General features: G+C 33.5%; 1 protein-coding gene across 9 annotated transcripts in view; it reads right to left on the bottom strand.

The window, feature by feature from the left end:
- The window catches only part of EPHA5 (EPH receptor A5), a 493,180-nt gene that overhangs the window by 41,790 nt on the left and 431,719 nt on the right, over nt 1-19,671 (bottom strand). For all 9 annotated transcript variants that reach the window (XM_020999825.2, XM_078148799.1, XM_020999824.2 and 6 more), the window contains 3 exons: nt 5,790-5,857; nt 4,162-4,287; nt 2,916-3,101 (listed from right to left, as the gene is read on the bottom strand). In XM_020999825.2, coding sequence (XP_020855484.1) covers nt 2,916-3,101; nt 4,162-4,287; nt 5,790-5,857 — 380 coding nt within the window. The remainder of the gene's footprint in view (nt 1-2,915; nt 3,102-4,161; nt 4,288-5,789; nt 5,858-19,671) is intronic.

Raw genomic sequence — 19,671 nt, 5'->3', positions numbered from 1 at the left:
CATGTGGCTTTGAGACCACATGCCCTAGCACATACTAGGGAGTTAATAAATAAATAATAGTTCCCTTGTTCCCCTCTTTTTATTCCAGAATTGTCTCTGTTTAACTAGCTGATCTGGTGGGTGGGGTAAAAGCAAGAGTCATACTCTTAATCTTGGCCTCATTAATATTACACTACAACCACTTGAGTTAACTTGCATGTACCCAGTAGGTGCTTAATAAATATTTGCTGAATTCAACTGAGCAACATTTGCTGAGCATACACTGTGTGCAGAATCCTCTTCTAGGTCACCTGAGGATACATCAAAGAAGTCTATGTTCCAATTTGACCAATAATGGAGCAGAAATTTGATGACTGAGCCCTGTATTTCAAGTTGTCTCATTAAATATCATTAGCGTAGTAGAAGATCTCAGAGAAGTGAAAAGGACACATCAATGACCATATTCCAAATGCATTACATTGAATGTATCTTTGGATCAGTGGTTCTTAATCTTGCTTATGCCATAGACCCCTTTGGCAGTCTAGTGAAGCCTCTTCTCAGAATTTTTTTTCTTTTTAAGTTAAAAGGAGTTATTTTCCAAATAGCACAAAGAGACTTGGATTTTGAGATAAAGAGCTTCAGTTTAAATTGCAGTTTGGCTACTATGTGTATAGTACCAGGCAAGTCACTTCCCCTGGATTTTATATTACTGCTCTGTAAAATGAGGGATTTTATATGAATAGGTAGTTTTCAGATGAATAAATTAAATCTATCTATAGTCATATGAAAAAAATGCTCTAAATCACTATTGATTAGAGAAATGCAAATCAAAACAAATCTGAGGTACCACATCACACCTATGAGATTGGCTCACATGACAAAATATGTTGGAGAAGATGTGGGAAAATCAGAACACTATAGCCTTATTGGTGGAGTTGTGAACTGATCCTACCATTTTGGAGACCAATTTGTAACTATGCCCAAAGGGCTATAAAAATGTGCATAACCCTTTGACCCAGCAATAGCACTTTTAGGACTATATCCCAAAGACATCATACAAATGGGAAAAGGTCCCACATGTACAAAAATATTTATAGCAGCTCTTTCTGTGGTGGAAAAGACTTGGAAATCAAGGTGATGCACATCAATTGAGGAATGGCTGAACAAGTTGTGGTATATGAATGTAATGGAATACTATTGTGTTATAAGACATGATGAGCAAAAAAAGAAACAAAAGAAAAGAAATAAATGAGTAAGCAGACTTCAGAAAAACCTGGAAAGACTTGTGTGGACTGATGCTGAATGAAGTGAGCAGAACCAGGAGAATATTGTACACAGCAGCAGCCACATTGTGCGATGACTATCTTTGATAGACTTTTCTTCTCAGCAATGCAAGGATCTAAGATGTCTAAAAGTCTCATGATGGAAAATACTATCCACATCCAGAGAAAGAACTATGGAGTTTGAATGCAGGTCGAAGTATATTGTTTTCTCTTTTTTTTTCTCTTTTGTTTTGTTTTCTTTCTTGTGGTTCCTCCTATTGGCTCTAAAGTTCATGAAAGTGATTGTTGAAAATTAAAAATAATTAATTTTTAAAAATAAAAAATAAAATGAGGGGCTTTGACCAGATGACTTCAAATATCTCTTCCAGATCTGTCTCTATGATCCTATCATGACAGCATGTGGACAAATCTAGAACTCTCTAGTGCACCTGAGTTTTTTTTGCTAAAGTAAATACTAATGGGTGACCTACAGAAGTATCAAATCTTCTATGGTTGTGCTCTAGAGAAACTTTGATAGAATCACTGGACTGGCTGCTTGAGGTGGTATTCTAATACCACCTAGTATAAAAGTTACATATTATGTTAATAGCTTGCATTTATATAGTACTTTAAGTTTTGGAAAGCACTTTACAAATATTATGTCATTTGATCCTCACAAGTACACTTGGATGTACATATGACTATTATTATTATCCCCATTTACATATGAGGGTACTCAGGTAGACAGAGCAACTTATCCAGCATGACACAGCTAGTAAGTATGTGAGGCAGAATTTGAAATAAGGTCTTTCTGATTCTAGGATCAGTGCTCTATCCATGGTGCCATGTACTTTTCATATATTCTCTCTCTGGTTAATTAATATTAAAGGTTACCTCTGGATTCCTGCAGGCTTAAGGATGTCTAATGGTAGCTGATGCAGATTGCTACATCTGCTGTTAAAGTGCCTCAGAAATGAGCTAGGATACCAAATAAGTACACATGTGGAATGTACCAGAGTCTCAGAAGTTTCAAAATAGATGGAAAGCACTGGATATCATTTTGTGGTCTGAAGACTACAAAAAAGTCTGAGCCAAAATTTAACAGGTTGCTACTGATTTAACGGAAATAATGAAGACTGAGGGACATTTGTCACTGGGACATTTTCAGTCTTTTCAGGATGTTGCTTCCCAGGGAGCTATTAAAATACCTCAATGGAGAAAATGAAAGAAAAAAATACAGCTGACTATAAAAGGCTGCTTAAAGGTGGCATGGCACCTCTGGATATGCCATTCATATTAGAACCATGTCCCTATCCTTTGAGGATTTTGTTTCATTAGGATAAAGAGACGTGGGACTGGGACAAAGATAACATTAACACCATTGCTGCTTCTTATCATTAGGTGATTAATATTTCTGTGAGGTTAGGTTATTATTGAATTTGCTAGTTCTTTCAGTAGCCTTTAAAAGTTCACCTTTACTTAAAAGCACAGCTTATATACAGATAAGCTCAAATTGCCCAGGAATCTTTTAAAACAGGAACACATCATTTCAAAGTTACTTAGCATTAGATAATATTAATGTCATCTAGACCTGTTTACAACTTATCAGATAAAGTGAAAGAAAATTAGAATTTGGTATTCAAAGAACACAATCACATAGAAGTTGGTACATACTTTTGGTCACAACGCCTTCCAAATGGATAATGTTGGGATGATCAAACTGCCCCATGATACTTGCTTCCCCGAGGAAATCCCTCCGTTGTTTCTCAGTATAACCCACTTTAAGGGTTTTGATAGCCACAGGAAATTCTCTTTTTCCTGGTAATTTTAGACGTCCACTGCAGACTTCACCAAATTCACCTGGTAATGAAGACGAAGGAGATGGGGAAAGCTTTCATTTTAAATCAAGTGGTTCAGATTAGGGCAAGTTGACCAAGAAACTATTAAAATGATTGTATTTTATTCTTAGCTATTTGCTTCAGAGGTTCTTTCTAATTCTAGATCTATGAACCTATAATCCTAGTTTTTGATTCCTCTACTAAAAGCCTCTTCTGATGCTTCATCATGGCCATCCAGTGAAAATGAAACTCATACTTACCTGGACATTTTCCAAACTACTGGCTCAGTAATGGACTGTGTGTTTCAACTTTGCTTGATTAAAATGGAATAGGCTTCTTACTAGCAGACTACCCACCAAGTTTATGGACTTTTTAAAAAAGTACTCAAGCACTGATTTGTGTATTAATACCCACAAAAGCAAAGAGTTTTAATATACTATTCAAGTGCACCCATACTGTACTGTATCTTACTGAATATAGATTTTTATTTCTTGAGCCAGTAAAGACAATTATGCATGCTCATAGGGAGAAACATATGCAGATGAAGAAATTCAGAGAAAATAAGAAAACATAAAAGCCGTAACGTTTTTTACTCATAACCCAGCTAATCTGGATCAGAACTATTAACAACAAAAAAAAATTTTGATTTCCTTTCACCTGCCTTTTCTTCCTTTATTCAAGTGGTGGTGATAGAGATTAGTGAAATGATTCAAAGCCTATTGAATGAGAGAGAATAAAAAAAAAGACAGCAACAACAAAAGTTGTTGACAAATGAGATAATCACAAGTTGCATTACATGGCTCTGATATATAAATCCGTGCTATTACAAAAATGGAGTCATGTGGTTGTTTGTTCATTGTTTAAACCAAGAGATTGATATGTGTTCATTTACATGAATTATGTCATCAGGCAATAGAAAATAAGTAGCTTTGAAAATTTGGTCTATTACTTTATATTTGTGAAAATTAAATTTAATATATTTAAAAACAATTTCTGTGTTCTAATTCACTGATGAACACAACATTTAGGCATTAATTTATAAATATAAGGCACAATTTTATACTTAAATGGTGTCATCATACCTGCTCCAATAACTCTTTCAATGGTAATGCATGAAGCTTCTATCTCTTTGGCAAATTCATGGACAGCCTGATTAGGGTCTTCATAGGTATGTGGATCAATATAAGTTCTTACTCCTGGCAGTTTAACTGTAAAAATAAATCAGTATTACAATAGAAATAATAGATGAGGAGGATTCCAAATTTCATTGATATATTTCTATCCTTAAATCCCAAGTAGGCAAAAACTAGTCTTCTAAGTTATTTAAAAAATAGTACTGACATGGCACAAGTTCTATTTTTAGGACCAAATATTTTGGAATAGGTTATTAGAGTGTGTGAATGCGTAAATGTATGTATGCACATACAGGTGTGCAGGTATATACATACATGCATACATATGTACACACACATATATATGTACACATACATACAAAATTGCCTTCCTTCTCCTTTTTCTTCTTCATTATCATCATCATCATCACCACCATCATTTTCTTCTTCTTTTTCTCCTCTTCCTCCCTCTTTTCTCTTCTATCTTTCTACCTATCTTTCTTTCCTTTCTTAATTGCATCAGACTCTTAGAAGTTAAAGTATTCAACAAGGTCACTTAGTCAGCACTTGTTAGAGAGAGATTAGTTCCAGGTCTTCCTGACTAAGCCAAACTCTATACAAATTATTTTATATATGTATATATGTATTTGTGTGTATATATGTGTGCATATGTGTATGCATGCATGCATGTACATACATACATGTACATACGTGTGCACACACACATATTATACACACACACACACACACATATGCCTCCTTTTTTCGGGGGGAGTGGGTCAGGGAAGGTAATTTTATCCACAAGTTGGACAACAAAACAGGAGGGAAGTTTTAGTTTCCCTTTACAAACATAGTTGCGTATTGCCAAATGTTGGCATATACAATAAAAACTGAAAGTGCTTGTGCAGGGGGACATTTACCAGAATCAGAAGTACCACATATTGTGCTTGGCATATGCTTGTCTTGGTATGGTAGCTCAGATCATTTTGAAAATTCTAGACACATCACATTTCATGAAACAATACTGGCATAGTATTAGTGAACCAGAGAGCATGCATCCATTTTACATTTCTTTGTTAAATTATAATGCTTTAAATTTCTACAACCTTTTAAAATCATCCATGTCATTTGGGACTAAGTGGTCTGTATGACCTGTTCCAGAAAATTCTTATCTAATACAAGAGAACAGCGAAATAGAAAGGGGGGGGGAAGGCTTAATGAGGGAATACTGAAGGTTTTTTTAAACCTCATTTACACTCAATTTCCATAATTAATATGATAGATTTTTTCTCCTCTGCATTTATATAAATTAGAATTGACTTAGAGACTTAGTTTGAAATATGACATTTTTCATACCACATAAGAGGATTTTATTGAAATTCCTGCAATGTTTAAAAGTTGCAGCAGAGAGATGCTCAAACTCTACCAATTACTTTTTAATACCTAATCATCATGCATAAATACTCTGTTCTTCATAGAGACTTGATATTAAAAAAACCCAGCAAACTTATCTTTTTGTTAATTATGTTACTATACCTAACCAGAAATGTTAACTTAAGTCAGAGAGAACTGTGGGGAAATTTGTACAATGTGCTTACTGTGCCCATTATGAAAATGCATTTTTTCCTCTTCTGGGTCTTGTTTTGCTTTGCTGTAGCCACACCTCCTGGAACAGAGTAAGCATCCATCAGTCACAGCTGTCAATCTACTGAAGCAATTCATTTACAATAAATAAGTACAGAGAAGCAAAAGAGAACTTCAATTGTTGCCCTTTGGAAAATATCAAACCTCACATTTATAGCATAATAAAAAAATAGTAAAATACTTTCATTTATTTAATTCCACTCCTACCTCCCACTCTCAGTCCATAACTTCTTTAAATACTTTACTGAAACAATTAATCAAGATCAGCTGACATGACTTCCTTTATCTTTCATCCTCTCACTCTCAAGATATCTTCACTTATTCTCTTATGCTTTCTGTGCTCTTTCAAAGGAAGAAGTGACTCTTCTTTTCCAACTTAACCCTTTCACCTATCCTGGGTATTCCCTGGTTTCCTCTTTCTTCCTAGACAATGGTAAATCATTTGCTCTTCCATCTTGAATCACTAACCCTTCTCTCTCCACTAATTCCTTCAAGTCTTCAATATTCTGAAAAGGGTAGGAGAAATTCTCAACTTTACCATTTGCTTGACCTTTTATTCTATCTTCTATAACTTTCCTTCTCGAAATCTATACCATAAAGATCAGAAGAACCTTAGAGGTGACCTAATGCAACCAACACTCACTCTACCTCATTTATATACTCAAACAATGACTGCTCAAATGTACTCAAGTTTTTTTTTTTTAATGATACATACAGGACCATAGCCCAGTTCAGAATTATTTCATGAAAAGCTTGGCCTGCCTTTCATAATGAAACTCATCATAGTATGTATACATTCCCAGTCCCTTCTAACCCACCATTCCTTTCCTCAACTTCTTGTAAACTGAATTTTGCTCCTAATATTTTATTTACATTTCACTATAAAGTCACTGATCACATTTTTTATTCCATATTCCATCTTAAATTCCCTACTGCATTTGTCACTGTTGTCACTGTCCTATAGGTGTGTTGAAGTGAGCCCAAACTGGCATAAGAATCCATTTTTAATTTTCCATGGGAGTATTTGTATCTCAGAAATTTGTCATTGAACATTTACAAGAAGACCCCTGTCCTCACTCTCTTTCTTGATTGGAAATTTTGTCCCTTTGATTACAAAAGAAATCACTATTTAGTTCTTCACTTTCCTCTCTGAAGATTCTTTCTCTAATTCTTTTACTGTCTCCTATTATTTTCCCAACTACTAGTTGGATACTCCTCAAGGTTTTGTCCTTAGGCCATTCCTCCTCTATGTATAGTGTTATCCTTTTTTCCTCCAATTCCTCTCCTCTTGTCTCCTCTCTCTCTTATGCTACAGTGCTCACTGCTCTTAATCTTTATGAAACAGCATTGATCACATGAGTCTTTTGCTAAAAAATATTCTGCCACCTAAATGCTTACCTAATAAACTCCTTTGCCTAACACTTCAGATCCAGTTTGTTTTGTCCCCAAACTGTGTTTCCAAGTTTACTTCTTCCTATCCCCCTTCTAGGATTTTAGATTCTACTTAGACCAAAGCACTGTTTGACCCACAGTCACATCTCATATTGTTCTACTTCTATACTATTCCATCTGCAAAAAAACTCTGTCCTATCTCCCCTACTCATTCAAGCATGTACTCCCAAATCCATGAAGTCTCCCTTTATCCTTTACAATGTATGCAGTTTTTCTCTATGCTGTGGCTCCCGTAACATTTTGTAGCTTTCTTGCAACATTGATCATATTCTACCTTGTTTTTGAATTCTTTGTTTATGTCTCATTTCCCCTACTTGATCTTGGGCAGAAACCAAGTCTCATTTTCTCTACAGCCACTTGCATAATGCTTTGTGAAGCAGGTGCTAAATAATGTTTGCAGAATGAATGAATGAATGAATGAATGAATGAATGCATGAATGCATGAATGGGTGTTATTTTTGGTTGTGTCCATACAATGGAGAAAAATGTTTGGGGAAGGAGGCAGCACAGCCTGTCACATTAAGGTGAGAGTAATGATACCAAAGAACCCTACCAACGTGACATTCAAACCACTGCTGGAAAAACAAATGGAAAAAATGTCATTTCACTTTATTTTTATTGTAACATGCAAAAAATAACAAAATTTTCACTGAACATATTTTCTGAGGTAATTATATGTTCTGACATAGAAAATAGTCAATCTTTCATGGAGGATTAATAAAATTTTTTTCCCCTAATATTGGTTTGAAGATATTTATCTTTTATAGAATGTCATAAAAATGGATTCAAAGAGAGTATTTCTTGGTTTTATAGTTTTTCTTAAAAAAAAAAACTTTTGCACTGTGATAATAAAGAGGACTAAATATGATAGGGACAACTCTTTTAAGCCTGTCATGCTATTAATTATAAAATTTAGGAGAGATAATTATAGTAAATATGGCTTTTCTTATTAAAGGCCTAATTTTATATTAAATAATAGTAAATTTTAATAGAGTACGAAGAGCAGACAAGGAAAATATTATCAGATTTTCAAGCTGATTCATATCACTTGATTAAATAGTAATTAAAATGAATAAACTACTTACTATGAGCAAACTATGAGATTAGGTAATTAATTCAGTTCCTGCTACTTGATAAGATTGTACGCAAATAGGATCATAGATTTAGAGCTGGAAAGGGCCTTGAAAGGACTCTGGTGTCCTACAGGAGCTCTTTCATACCCTACTCATATTGTAATTCAGTGAATTAGATCAAAAGAAAAAAAGCAATTATAACTTTTATATTGAAATTATGCTATGATTTATTGAAGCTGAGATTCAATTTATTTTAATAAACTTCAATCTCATTAACAATTCTTTTTTTTGGTATTTGTTATTGTTGGCTTCAACTGACTCATTTGCCTTTAGAAATATTATGTAATCATAGATTTAGATCTGGAAGATTTTTTTTTCAGAAATCCTCTAGTTCAAACTGTATATTTCATACATAAGGAAACTCAGGTCCATGGAAGCCTCAAAGGTAGAAAATGAGAGAGACAAAGTTTGAACCAAAGGCCCCTGTAAGTGCCATACTGAGGGCTTTTTCAACTATACTATCCTCATTCTCAGTTAAAAATTGACTCTCACACATATACACACACATATATATATATAATATTTTGAATATATATATATATGTATATACACATATACATATACAGTGTGTCTACACATGCACACATACCCATAAATCAATATAAAACATTTGACATGCTTTCTGAGATCCAGGTATTATTTTAAAACACAAACCTAATACAAGACATTCTTGAACAATCTACACTGATAAAAAACACTTGTGCATGTACACACACAATCTTACAGTTTACCTTAAAAAAAGAAATACTCCTTTCCTCCAAGAACAGAACCTATGCTTTCAAAACTATCCTGAAGTTATCTTTATCATTAAATGAGTCTGGTGAAAATTTAAATTGTATGCAAATTCCTCACATGAAAGTAGAAATAAAACTTTAAATCTCTTATAAAAATGATTTGGGAATACCTTTGTGCAGAGTGGATAACATTTTATTACCTAGGGTGGGATTCAGAAGGGTAATAGAATCAAGTTATTTTTGACTATGGGCATCTCTGGAGCTCGATAACATATACGGCAGCATGTCACATTAACATATAAAATTAAGTTCTGAAACCCCCCAAAGCACCATTAAAACAAGCCTCAACAAGATACACCAAGTAAAACTGCAGCTGGCATGAACTTGCACTCAAATAGTGGTTCAGCATCACTAACAAAGCATTGCAGAAAACCTGTTCATTCAGTATTATCTTCTGTAGCTGCTCCAGATGCATCATCTTAACCAATCAAATAGATACTAAATATGCCACTCTTGGTATAAATTATGTCCCCTGCCTTCTGGAATATTTTTTTCTGAATGGAGAAATAACATTTTGTACATTTTACTTCATATTATATTTTTAATGTTCTTTGGAATATTATGCTAAAAATAACTACTTCATTTGGAGTTTGAGGCTAAACATACAAAATGGTTTTTCCATTGATTTTATCATTCGAAAGAATGTCTTAGTTTTTGGAAAGATACTTGGAAAAGAGAAATTGCATCACATACCAATTTGTCTTCAATGTGTTTAATAATAATAATAATAATTTAAAAGGTCTAGGTCTATGATATTCATCATTACTGTAAAATATTTATGAACAATATAGATGTAATCACAATTTTTATTAGTGTAGAGCAGTGGCTGTTACATTATCATCTAGTGACACCTGGTTATGTTCAAAATCTTTTCAAGAGGTCCATTAATTCAAAACTTTAATTATGATAATAGTATTACAATATTAATACATACTAAATGTTTTAATTTCTAGTACAAGAAAAGTCAATAGATTTAATTCAAATAAACAAAAATTCTTTGGAGGGGATACTTACATATTTTAAGAGTGCAAAGGATCCTAAGACCAAAAGGTTTGAGGACCACGGCTTCAGGATCTGGATAATTAGAAATCTACAACTTGATAATTTAGCAAATATTTCGTGTGTGTGTGTGTGTGTGTATGTGTGTGTGTGTGCAAAATGGGAGGGGGGAGGAGAGGGAGAGATTGGTGATTTGAAGCTTCTCATCTTACATGAAATAAGAAAAAAAAATAAAACAATAACGTCAAGATGTGGTAGAAATCACAAGAATCTATAAAATTGTTCATTCTTGGAATTAAATTTGAGATTTTGGGATAAGATCATACCATTGTATACACAAAATATGACTAGCAATTTACTCAATGACATTAAAAGATGGAATGGATGAGCAACAGTGAATAAATTTAAGGTGTATTATTCTCTAAAAAGTATTTTTTTTTCCTTTGCAGAACAAAAGCCTTTTCACATTCTCTTTTTTTCACATTCCTTCTCATTTTTCACACTATCTAGCTTGGGAGGAGGGTCCTCATTTTTAATTCTTTGAAAAATTTGGAAAATACACTGTTTGACATGGAAATGAGCACTTCTGTTTTAAATCTCTGTTTTGCTCCTTTGCTACATAATACCAATTACACTGTTTTACTTTAAAGAGAAAACATTTTAAAAGAAACTAATTTTCAGGAAATTGTGAAGCTTATATATTTCTCTTTCTGGCAAAATGAGAACTCTGGGCAACTTTAGACTTTGGGAAAACCACATTAACAGGAATATACACACTTATGTTTTGACAGAATAATGGTTCCAGCCATTGCATAAAAGCATGGTTAAATACTTTCATTGCTTAAATCCTGAAAAGTATCAGTTACAACTTTCTTGGAAATGGCTTGGCTCATCAAGTTCAAGATTTGCTGTCACTGAACAAAGGAGGTTTTGAATTAGATGTCGGAAGTCTTGACCACAAGAAATGAAATTACAAAAAAGATTTTTGTTTAGTGGTGGCTTTCAGGGGCATTAGAAGATTCCTCGTCATATATGCATATCATAAACACAAAATAAATGGGACTGCATTTTATATTGCAATTACTTCTTGTAACAAAAGGCAATAATTATATTAATAATAATAATTAAATAATAATAATGATACAGTGAATAGGGATAACTATTTATCTTGAAAGCAAATGCTGAGAATGTGGGTTATATTATTGTTCTTTTCAAAATGAGATACTAGTATCCCTGCTGACTCCAAAGACGTTTTGAGCTCTTCAGAGACAGAGTGAGGTAAATAGAAGGTACAATTAATATATGCTGACTCTTTCATATGTCTAAAAGTAAATAAAATCTTCTTAGTTGCACATGTATTTTTTATTTAAATTAGGGATGAGTACAAAAAATAATATAATTATTCACCTACTGCAAACTCCTGAATATAATGGAGCGTAATCATTCATCAGTGAAAAATATTGATCAATATAAAGAGCAAAAAGAGAAGTTATGTGATTTCATATTAAAAAGATTAAATAGTATTTTCACATTTTCACTTCCTAAATATCCTATCAAATAAAACATATTTTAAAAAATATAAAATTCTCCACTCCCCAAAAATTTTGATAAATTTGGATTCCATAAATTAAGAATTTGCTTTAAGAACAGATATGTATGAATTTGAAAATAAAAGGGTACGATGCTTAGCCTATTAATTTGTATAATCTCTACTCTTGTATTGGACTTTTAATACTTGAAAACAATTTATAATATGATATAGTGTGAAATATATCATATGTAATATGACATAAAATGGCATATATAATATGATAAACATGAGAAAAATCCATCTCTGCAAATATTTGTCTAAGTACATCTGCTAGCAAATTCATAATTATCATTTAAGCATTTAATAGAAGCTACCTTTTATTTTTCAGCACCTCAGTGGTAATTAACATGTAATATAGCTTTTGCCTCAATCCATAAAAATAAAGAAAAACATGTGGTTTCAAAATAATGCATGGTTATATTTTCACAAAGTAATCCTTCACCTAAAATTTAATATTCTATTCACATCTGACCACCCTTCACATCTGCCTGCCACAAAAAACTTTAAAACGAGAGTCTAGAATTATTACAAAGGGATGGATTTAATCTTTGTGGCTCCCAGGTTTCCCAACTGTATAAAGGAGGATAATATTCCCAACTACCTCTCAGGCAGACTTCTTCTGAGGATTAATGAGATAATGTCTGCAAAAGGTTGGCTGAAAGAAAGATGCAGTAGTTAAAACTGCTTATATCAAAATTCAGGATCTGGGCATTATTTAAAAAAATGTAGACAGATTATTAACAGAAACTACCATCTAATATAGTTTGTATGTTTTAAAGTGCTTCATTATTCCTTTTTACAGTTTTTTTAAACAGCAGTAACAGCACATTGAGAAAACTGGAATGTTATTATGCTTGTTCATTGATAAAAACACTGAGTTATTGAAAACAAAAATCATTTGACTTGTTTAAGGTCATAGAGTAAGTGAATGATCAGTCTCATTTGAAAACTGAATGCTTCTGAATTTCTAGGCTGACAATCAGCATACAGAATTCCATTTCCCTTACCACTTGAGCCTCTCTAAGGAAGCAGGAAAAGACATGAAAACACAGAAGCTAATGAGTCAAGGTAATAGGTCGACATATGCTTGAATTCGATGTAAGCATATTGAAAATATGCCAAAAAAGGTAATGTGGGGAATATGGGATTTTCAAAAGCCCTTTTCTTTTAAGTGCTCTAGCTATACATTTGCAGACTTAATATAAACAGGTTTTACTGAGTATAAATATTATTATCTTTTCAGGAAGAGAGGTTTGCAATACACATGTAGGAAAGTATTGCGGAAAAAAAAATTTCGTTACATTGAAAACAATATATTTGAGTTCTGATGTTTAAATCTTTGATTTAAGAATTGAACTAGCAAGCTATACTCTCTCACTAGAAATAGGGAATCAGTTTATTGTTAAAATGTACATTTCTGCTTCCCAGTATGAATTTGCCAGATTTGATGTGCTCCTCTTGCTAAAAGCAGTTATCATTCGTGAAGTTTACATTATTTTTAAGTACATTATTATATCAGAAGAGAAAATCTTTATCTCATAACAATTACATTATTAAAAACAAAATGAATAGATGATCTTGTCAAAAGAGCAAATATTGCATCTTCTAAATGATATACTTATACCTGTACAGTAAGGAAAATATGTCCAATATTCAAGCATTATGAACATTATCACCTTTAAGGGAAAATCCTTAGGTTTAAAAAAAAACATGAAATTCTGTAAGGTAAAATCCCTGACATCATCAGTAATGGAACAGTGAGCTGAAAGTGGGAGGTTTGGAGTGGACTATGAGATACAATATTAGTTGTTTATCATTATCATTATTATTTTGGATGGGATTGTGCCCAGAATACTTCTGAGATAGCACAGTTCAATTATATAGGACAGCCTAGTATTCATCAGCTTACTGATAATCAGCAGCAATAATGCTGGAAAAAAGGTATATATTTTATTTTATTTTTTTTTTAGGCATTGGGGTTAAGTGACTTGCCCAGAGTCACACAGCTAGTAAGTGTCAAGTGTTTGGTCTGATACCAGATTTGAACTCAGGTCCTCTAGACTTCAGGGCCGGTACTCTATCCACTGCGCCACCTAGCTGTACCTATATTTTAATTTTTAAAAAAGATCTATCCTTAAAATGATAATTTATGGATACTCTGAAGTATTTGATGTTGTTCAGTTCAATTCTTGGGTCCTATGTAGAGAGACTGCACTGTCTTGAAGCAAACAGTACAGACTATCCTCTGCAGATATGTTCTGTATTCTTGAAAATCTATGAAGACAAATATTTACCATAAAGTATTATTTCCTTCTGCTTATGTAAGACTAAGACACATGTGGCCTCATGGCTGCAGGTTCCCCACCCCAGACTATGGCATACTTGAAACACACTTGAAAGACTGTTGAAAATACAGAGAGAGTCAAAGAGGTAAAGTGTGGAGCCTTCCTAGATGATTATAATAACATCATTGAGCAAGAGATGGATAAGATCATAGAGGCCATAAAGTTCATTTTAGATGTGAAAAAACAGGCAAAAACAGTTTAAATGACTTGCCCAGGGTAATTCAGGAGATGTCAGAGGCAGGATTTGAATTCACATCTTCCTTATTCCAAGTCCAACTTTTTTTTTAATTCTTAATTTATATATCTTTCATAGCTAGCAGGTAAAATGTGTGGGTGTATACATATTTATGTCCATGTATAGATGTAGATGTATGTATTTTTTTTTTATTTTTGGTGAAGGAAAGAGGACTTCTTATCAGCAGCAACAATTGAAAGATTTATAATTCATATCTGAAATCAATATCATGAAATCAATAGTCTGTAGTACACAATTCCACCATCACTCTCTGAACTACAGTTTTTAATACTGTGCTCTAGATATGCATTCAGGGTGGAATTAATGACAAAGACTTCTAAACATATCTCTTAAATGAGCTATGTAGCATTTAGAATGATCCAAGACAATGCCTTAAATAGTGATTACTATATCACAGAATTTAAAGAAGCAGATCTTACTACTAAAACTGCCATAAAAAACAGACAGAAGTGACATACCAGCAGGGTGAGGATATTTCCAATATTCAATGAAAAATAAACAAGGATTTTGGGTTAAGAATCTATATATTTTTGACCATCACTTTTTAGATTTAGCTAAACACTTTCATTAAAACTGAAAGAAAAAAAGTGGAGATTATTTAGTCCAATCTCTTCATTTCACATATTAGTTAATTATAACCACAAGAAGAACAATAACAGTAGCAGCATGAGAGAGGAAGGGATTTCTTTTTCATGGTCACACATTAAACAAATGGCAGAATTTGTAATATAAGCCAACTCTCAAAATTGATGCTCTGTCCCCAGGAATGATCAGGCCTCTCTTGTTGCTTGACTTAATCCACACTCAACTTGGAGTTCTTGTCTGGGGCTGGAGTTTGATTGGTCTGATAGTAACTAGAAACTAGACGTGGTTTCACAACTAACCATCTCCAGCACATTTTGAAGTACATTTTGTCATCCATCCACCCACCTGCCATACACGTATAACTTTGTACACCACACCTAGTATATTTCTACCTCTTGCTCTGGCAATAGTAAAAAATATAAAATGTCATTACCTCTGAAAAGGGCATGACAAAGACTTTTCCATGGCTCTAATCACTATTCCTGTTTTAACATGAAGTTTAAAAACTAAAATAATAGGAAAGGGATCATGGCTTTATTCACCAAAAGAATCAAAAAATCATCCTCTTTCTAAGTCCTTGAGGTAGCATTTTACTATAAAAAAGTATCATTTTCAAAAGATATAAACACATTTAAACGTTAATGACAATAGTCCACATTCTTTGTTTTTTTCCCCCATTTGAATATAAGCTTCCAGAGGACAAGGACTGTGTCCTATATCTTTTATCTATGAGACCTTGTGTACAGTATCTGTTTTATATATTTAATAATTGCATTTCATTCATTCATCCATCACAATTCTGGATACTGCTTTCTTATTTATTACAAGTTAGTCCTTACCAAGAACTGTGGAGATGAACCAAAGTATGTTTCTGTCACAATTAATTAAGTTCATAGGACCTGAGTCAAGAGGGGCTGGTGTGATACAAGGCCCTGAATCCAGAGGGTCTGGTGTGATGTCCTCTGGTAGTTCCAACTGCAAAAGCATTCTTCCCGTTGTGACCTAGCAACAGCATTACCAGGAGCAGTTTTTTTCCCCTCTAGGTCCATCTGGAATCCAGTATTTTAGCCATACCTTCCACAGATTCACCAGAATTACAATGGAAAGATGCAATCACATTCTCTGGCCATTGAAACTGTTGAAGTGGAGTCAGGTATTTCCATACTTACTAATATAAGCCAGAATCAACCTCAAAAATATATAATTTCTTGATGCTCACAAGATTATGTTTACTAAGAAGGGCAAGGTTTTATATATGCTAGTAAGCACTGTGGTAAAACTTTATTATTTGTGTAATTTAAGTTCCTTTTTCTATTTAGTCATTTTGAAATTTCTATACTTGCATTTCATAGTCCTAGAGTAAGATTTTGCCCACAAAAGCTCTTTGACAATAAAATATCTTCACAAGAAGGCCTATTTCTCCCTTGTCTGTTTTACTGATATCGAATCAAGTGACACTAGGAAAATGGAGGAATTGGAGTTTTAATCCTCTGTTAAAGGCCATCAACAAATCTGAGGAAACAAAGTGTGCCTTATGCTAGGAGAGTTGTCAAGGTAGCCTTGGTTTTTGTAGAGTTTTGAGGTAGTTTTGAGACAACAAGGTTCTAAAGAGGACCTAGAATAGTGTTTTCAAATGATGTTCCATAATACCCTCAGATCCAACAGCATGATTTAGGATTACTGTGAAAAAATAACTTGGTTGGTCATGTTATCCTAGTTGAATAATTCTGCTTACTTTATTATTTTCAGGTCCCAAAGTAGACACAGACACTAATGGAATAAATTTTAGGAAGATTCAGACACATTATTATACCAACATTTTAAAACTGGATTTCTATTATTGAGAAGGCTCTATTCACCAAACCAAAAAGCCTTCCTTAGTTCTTAAAGTAGGCTTTTATAAAAGACAGTATTTCCAAAGAGCTTAGATTTCCTTATCTTTTAATAAAATAACCAATAATATTGATTGTCTATTTCTTCAGCTTTTAAGTTGATTTATCCTTACACAACCACTACCATAGCACGCCTATTTTGGGCCTGTTTTTTTTTTTTTTCTGGTTTGCTCATTATGATAATTTGGAAGTCTTCAAATGGTAGTAGATTTCATTATTTCCCACAATATATTTTAGGTGGGTTTTTCTCTGTTCTAAGTAATTATAAGTAAAATTAAATAGCAATTTTAACAATGATCTACTTTCATCTTACAAGAAATCAACTTTGAAGGGATTCTTTAGGCCATTTATACATCTTCTCACTACTTATTTAGTCTTTAAGTTGTGAAACAGTTATTTTTCTCCTCTCTCTTAAATTTGGATTGACATTTTGAGAAAATATCTTTGCTTTATAATACAAGTCGGCCATAATTGTCCATAACAGTTTTTTCTGTTTTCAAATTGTTTTTGAATTTGTTTTCCTAATATGCCTCATTCACCTTACAAGGGCTGATTTGGTATATAGTATCCATTAATTGATTTCTTCAGGTTCCCACTGAGAAAGTTTGTGTCTCCTATTTGTGTCTCTATTGTGTCTCCATCCCTTAGTTTTATGTAAGCTCCTTGAAAGCAGAAACTCAGATTTGCCTTTGTGTTTTCGAAGCTAAGCACTTTGCTTGGCAGAATTTTTTTTTTAAACCAAACCTTTCATTTCCCCAGTATTGGGAGGAACTTTCACAGTTAAAGCAGGTCAGTCACTTCTTTACAATTTATAGTTTTAGAGAATTGACTTTGGGAAATGAGGAATTAGGTGATTTGCCTAAGGCCATAGAATGTGTCAGAGGTGGGACTTATCTATCCACTTACTATGTGAATACCACAATTTACTTAAAAAAATAAAATTTAATTTGGTAGGACACTACATTAACCATGATACACAATTTAGTTACTAGTCCTTATGTATTCAAATATTGTTAAAGTCATAGAAAAAATTGAGGCACAAAACTCAGAGCTTTACATATTGGAAAAAAATAGGAAGATTTATAAAAATTCAGATCCTTGTGATTCATTATGGACACTCCAAATTTTAGAAGAGACACGAGAGTAAACTAAATAATTTAATGCATACAATCTACTTAACTTTATCTTGAAGATTTTTACAACTGAAATAATTTTCTACACTATGAACTGCAGAAAGATGATGTCTAGGCTCTTTTTTTGATCATGGCTTTCAGATAGTCCAATAATTTTTAAATTCTCTCTCCTGGATCTGTTTTCCAGGTCAGTTGTTTTTCCAATGAGATATTTCACATTGTTTTCTAATTTTTCATTCTTTTGGATTTGTTTTACAGTGTCTCAATTTCTCATAAAGTCACTAGCTTCCAATTGCTCTATTCTAATATTTAAGTAAGTATTTTCTTCAGTGAGATTTTGGACTTCCTGTTCCATTTTGCGAATTTTGCTTTTTAGGGCATTTTTCTTCTCATTGGCTTTTTGGACCTATTTTGCCATTTGTGTTAGTCTATTTTTTAAGGTGTTATTTTCTTCAGTAATTTTTGGGGTCTCCTTTAGCAAGCTGTTGACTTGTTTTTCATTATTTTCTTGCATCACTCTCTTTTCTCTTCCCAGTTTTTCCTCTACTTCTCTGACTTGCTTTTCAAAACCTTTTTGAGTTCTTTTCAAAGGCCTGGGACTGATTGATATTTTTCTTGGAAGCTTTGGATATGGAGCTTTGACTTTGTGGTCTTCTGGTTGTATGTTTTGATCTTTGTTACCAAAAAAAGATTCTGTGGTCTGACACTTCTTGAGAGGTTTGCTCATGATCCCAGCCAATTACTTGAGTTATAAACTCTTTATTCAGGTAGAAGTCTGCTTCCAATATGGAGAATGTACTGTCCCAAGCTTCAGGGGTTCGTACAGCTGTTTTCAGAGATACTTCTAGGGAACTGTAAATTTTCAGTTCTTCCAAGGTGGTATGATAAGGTGCGAGGAGGTGCTTACTCTTTTCATGGCCTGTGCTCTGGTCTGTGAGTGACTACAAGCACTCTTTTCTGTCTTGGAACTGTGAGGAGGATTCACTGTTAACTGCCACTACAAGCTCCACCATGCCAGCACTCCTCCTCGCCCCAAGACCATTCATCAGAACTGTGACCCAGATCCAAGCACAGGCAAAGCAAGAGATTCCTGCCACAGCAATGGCAAAGAGATCCCTGCAATATCCGTCTGATCAGCCACTCAATTCCCCCTCAGTCTGTGGGCAGGAAGCTCAGGAAACAGCCAACACCGAGGAACTTTAGAAACCCCTTCTAACTTTGGTTGCAGTTCAGTGTTTTCTTTCCTTCTTATTGTAAAGGATCCACCTTTCTATGGAGAAATACACTTTTGAAATCACTGAAAATCTGATGGTATAATAGGAACCCAGCAAATGGCATATTAAAACATTGTTCTGGGATTCCTAGTATTCCATGAAATATATCTCTGAAGATTTTAACTTTGATCAAATTTTGACTAAAAATATTAACCCTATATAAAAATATAAAATATATACCTGCCAACTAGAATAAGTGGGTCACTAGCAATTTTGCTGTTTGGGAGATATTTATGTATCACTTGTTTCAAACACATATGGACTGTATACAAATGTAAGAAAAACAATATTGCATGTCAGTTGCATGGTTCTTTCTAAAGGAAAGGTAAAATCAATTCTCCTTGAGAGCAGTAATATGATGCTTTTAGATATGATATGACTC

This window comes from Phascolarctos cinereus, unplaced genomic scaffold, assembly GCF_003287225.1.
Source record: "Phascolarctos cinereus isolate Bilbo 61053 unplaced genomic scaffold, phaCin_HiC Scaffold_9;HRSCAF=440, whole genome shotgun sequence".
NCBI lineage: Eukaryota > Metazoa > Chordata > Mammalia > Diprotodontia > Phascolarctidae > Phascolarctos > Phascolarctos cinereus.
The sequence above is the reverse complement of the archived record's forward strand: the minus strand, read 5'-3'. Positions and strand labels throughout refer to the sequence as shown.